The sequence below is a fragment of the Salvelinus sp. IW2-2015 genome, linkage group LG8, assembly GCF_002910315.2.
Source record: "Salvelinus sp. IW2-2015 linkage group LG8, ASM291031v2, whole genome shotgun sequence".
Classification (NCBI taxonomy): Eukaryota; Metazoa; Chordata; class Actinopteri; order Salmoniformes; family Salmonidae; genus Salvelinus; species Salvelinus sp. IW2-2015.
In genome coordinates this window covers 36,798,055-36,802,140 of record NC_036848.1, presented here as the reverse complement: position 1 = coordinate 36,802,140, position 4,086 = coordinate 36,798,055, and the positions used below count along the sequence as shown (strand labels likewise).

At 41.4% G+C, this 4,086-nt stretch overlaps 1 protein-coding gene across 1 annotated transcript in view; it reads right to left on the bottom strand.

Annotated features, from left to right (window-relative positions):
- cacna1g (calcium channel, voltage-dependent, T type, alpha 1G subunit) overlaps positions 1–4,086 on the bottom strand; it is a 207,000-nt gene that overhangs the window by 166,706 nt on the left and 36,208 nt on the right. Inside the window, 1 exon segment of the mRNA XM_070445033.1 lies at positions 1,407–1,519. Coding sequence (XP_070301134.1) covers positions 1,407–1,519 — 113 coding nt within the window.

Sequence of the window (4,086 nt, the reverse complement as noted above, 5' to 3'; positions counted from 1 at the left end):
AACATTCTACACTGCCAAAGCAAGTTCAATAAATAATAAAAACAAAGTGAAATGAACAGTAAACATTACACTCACAAAAGATCCAAAGAATGAACACATTTGTCTGTATACGTGTTGTAATGATCTCTCTCCCCCCCTTCTCCTCCCTCCCTCCCTCCCTCTCCCTTGTAGATCCTCTCTAGTTACGCTCGCAGCAGAAACAGGTGACTCAGGCGTCATAATGAGAATCATTTTCCGATCAGATTTCTCCGGGTAATTGGAGAGCCGGGTTAATCCTGTCTGCCCAATGACTACCACCACCACGGGAGAACCAGCGAGAAATTAGTCGATTTGGAAGAAAGAGACAGAGCGAGGAGGAAGAAGAGTGAGAAAGAGACAGAGCGAGGGAGAGAAGAGAGTGAGAAGAGACAGAGCGAGGGAGGAAGAAAAGTGAGAAAGAGACAAGCGAGGGAGGAAGAGAGTGAGAAAGAGACAGAAAGTGGGAGAAGGAGAAAGAGAGGATGGAGAGTGGGAGAGATAGTGATAGAGAGACAGAGAGCAAAAGAGAAGGAGGAGAGAGAGCAAGAGAAATGTGCACATTTGAAAAGAAAATGGGTAGGGAGCAAAATAGGGAGCATGAAGAGAGCGCTCAGGAGAGATAAGAAGCGAGGGATGGTATCATCGGAGGAGAGAGAAGAGAAGTGAGCCACAATGAGCAGCATGTCTGGGTAGATAACAGGCGTGTCGACAGTTTGGGTTCACATCCAGCTGTATTGTGTCTCTCTATCTAGTCTCACAGTCATCAGCTTTTTACAGCTACGCTGCCTGACGGGGAGCAAATACACAAGACACAAATCCAAGCCTAACACAGTAGTTGGGTCGMTCCACCAYTTCGGTGCAGTTTGAGAAGTATAACTTGGTCCAAAAAAAACATTTGAGTTGACCTAATTTTAACATTCTGTCATAAAGAGCACATCTTCAAGAGGTTAAAGGCACAAATAAAGTCAATAAATCAGCATTTTGACATCTGTGCACTCTATGTGACCTCTAGGAAGATTCTAACCCTCAAAAAATACTCCAAGTTTTCACCGTCATTGTAAAGCCCTAGTCATGTTGTTGCTTTGACAAAGTTATTTTCTGAAGATGATTTCTTATTTCATGTGATTAGTGATTCATTGAAGTCTGTCCCTCATTTTGAAGTCAACCCTGTTACGTGAATTGAAGTCTCATTTGAATATGGTTTAACTATTCCTTTTAAAATATTTATTTCAAAAGAAACATTGAACATCTAATAGTCAAATTATAGTGTAAAAGCAGGTGAGCTGGTTCTATAATTTTCTTGCCATTGTCTGGTGTTTTTGTGGTGAAAAACTGAGTGGGTCTAGAGCGTTGGACTAGTAACCGAAAGGTTGNCTCAGTAGCCCCGCCCACAGCTGCACGCCCACGATGCCGAAGATGAAGAAGACAAAGAAACAGAGCAGCAGGACGTTCCCCAGCATGGGCAGGGTGTCCAGTAGCAGGGTCACCAGGATACGCATACCTAACACACACAAACACACACACACACACACAACAAACACACACGTTGTTTTAAATACCTTGTCAGACACATACGTTTACAGATATCAACACGTGTCCGGTATCATACACATTCCCACACACCAATACACATACACATCTTTATATACAAGTGGAGGAAAATGGAATGGTTCAACTACAGTACACCACAAGCCCAGATGGTACATTGTAATAGTGACAACGCAGTATACCGTTCCTGTCTCTGTGTGTCAGAGTACACTGTGTACGCCTGAGGAGGACAAGTTAGTAACTTCAGCAGCTCCTGTAACTGCAGTAAAGCGCCTCAGCTTTACCACAATCTCTTCAGCCTTCTCCTCACGCTCCTGCCCACACACTCCCCGGGGCCTATCGCTGTGTGACTTCCTCCTCTCTCCCTACTAACCAGACAGTGGTTAAATCAGGGCTATTGGCCATAGTCAATCTCTCTGTGATTCTTTGATGAGGCTGATTTGTCTGGGATTTGATACTCTCTCTCTCTCTCTCTCTCTCTCCCTCTCTCTCTCTCAGTGGGCTTTATTGGCATGGGAAACATATGTTTACATTGCCAAAGCAAGTTCAATAAATAATAAACAAAAGTGAAATGAACAGTAAACATTACACTCACAAAAGATCCAAAAGAATGAACACATTTGTCTGTATACAGTGTTGTAATGATCTCTATCTCCCCCTTCTTCCTCCCTCCCTAGCTCCCTCCCTCCCTCCCTCTCCCTTGTAGATCCTCTCTAGTTACGCTCGCAGCAGAAACAGGTGACTCAGGCGTCAGTAATGAGAATCATTTTCCGATCAGGATTTCTCCGGGTAATTGGAGGAGCCGGGTTAATCCCTGTCTGCCCAATGACTACCACCACCACGGGGAGAACCAGCGAGAAATTAGTCGATTTTGGAAAGAAAGAGACAGAGCGAGGGAGGAAGAAGAGTGAGAAAGAGACAGAGCGAGGGAGGAAGAAGAGTGAGAAAGAGACAGAGCGAGGGAGGAAGAAGAGTGAGAAAGAGACAGAGCGAGGGAGGAAGAAGAGGAGAAAGAAGACAGAAAGTGGGAGAAGGAGAAAGAGAGGATGGAGAGTGGGAGAGATAGTGATAGAGGAACAGAGAGCAAAAGAGAAGGAGGAGAGAGAGCAAGAGAAATGTGCACATTTGAAAAGAAATGGGTAGGGAGCAAAATAGGGAGCATGAAGAGAGCGCTCAGGAGAGATAAGAAGCGAGGGATGTATCATCGGAGGAGAGAGAAGAGAAGTGAGCCACAATGAGCAGCATGTCTGGGTAGATAACAGGCGTGTCGACAGTTTGGGTTCACATCCAGCTATATTGTGTCTCTCTATCTAGTCTCACAGTCATCAGCTTTTTACAGCTACGCTGCCTGACGGGGAGCAAATACACAAGACACAAATCCAAGCCTAACACAGTAGTTGGGTCTGTTCCACCAGTTCGGTGCAGTTTGAGAAGTATAACTTGGTCCAAAAAAACTTTGAGTTGACCTAATTTTAACATTCTGTCATAAAGAGCACATCTTCAAGAGGTTAAAGGCACAAATAAAGTCAATAAATCAGCATTTTGACATCTGTGCACTCTATGTGACCTCTAGGAAGATTCTAACCCTCAAAAATACTCCAAGTTTTCACCGTCATTGTAAAGCCCTAGTCATGTTGTTGCTTTGACAAAGTTATTTTCTGAAGATGATTTCTTATTTCATGTGATTAGTGATTCATTGAAGTCTGTCCCTCATTTTGAAGTCAACCCTGTTACGTGAATTGAAGTCTCATTTGAATATGGTTTAACTATTCCTTTTAAAATATTTATTTCAAAAGAAACATTGAACATCTAATAGTCAAATTATAGTGTAAAAGCAGGTGAGCTGGTTCTATAATTTTCTTGCCTATTGTCTGGTGTTTTGTTGTGAAAAACTGAGTGGGTCTAGAGCAGGGTGTCAAAGTCAAATGGACGGAGGGCCAAATAAAAATTTAGCTACAAGCCGAGGCCGGACTGTTCGAATGTTCATTGAAAATTTTTAAATGAGCATATAGTCAGTGAACCTAATTGAACCTACTGAAAACCTAACAAATATATTCCAATATGATCAGATAAATAAAGCAATATTTCTTATGGCTCTGTCAGTAATCTTTAATTTTCACAGACACAAAAGACAAATTTCCTTTATATAAAAAATCCCCATAACATGAACATTAAATGAAAGAAAACCGTATTCAAGGCACCATCAGTAGCCTATATTTTCTATTTTAGCAAAAGTGGGCTAAATTTACTTCAAAGAGAAAAAACAATAATAGCAATTTTCTATCATCCACTCAACTGAAATATTTTTAAATATAATTGGATTGAAATACAATAAAATAAAGTGCAAAAATCTATTAATCAAAAACAACACTTTGTTTAAGGAGAAGTAACATGCAGTGAAAACAATATTAAACTTTAACTTTTAAACTTGAACTGTCACGATCGTTTGGAGGATTGACGGACCAAAACGCAGCAGTAGGAAATAAGCCATATTCCTTTTAATGAATACAAAGGCAAATG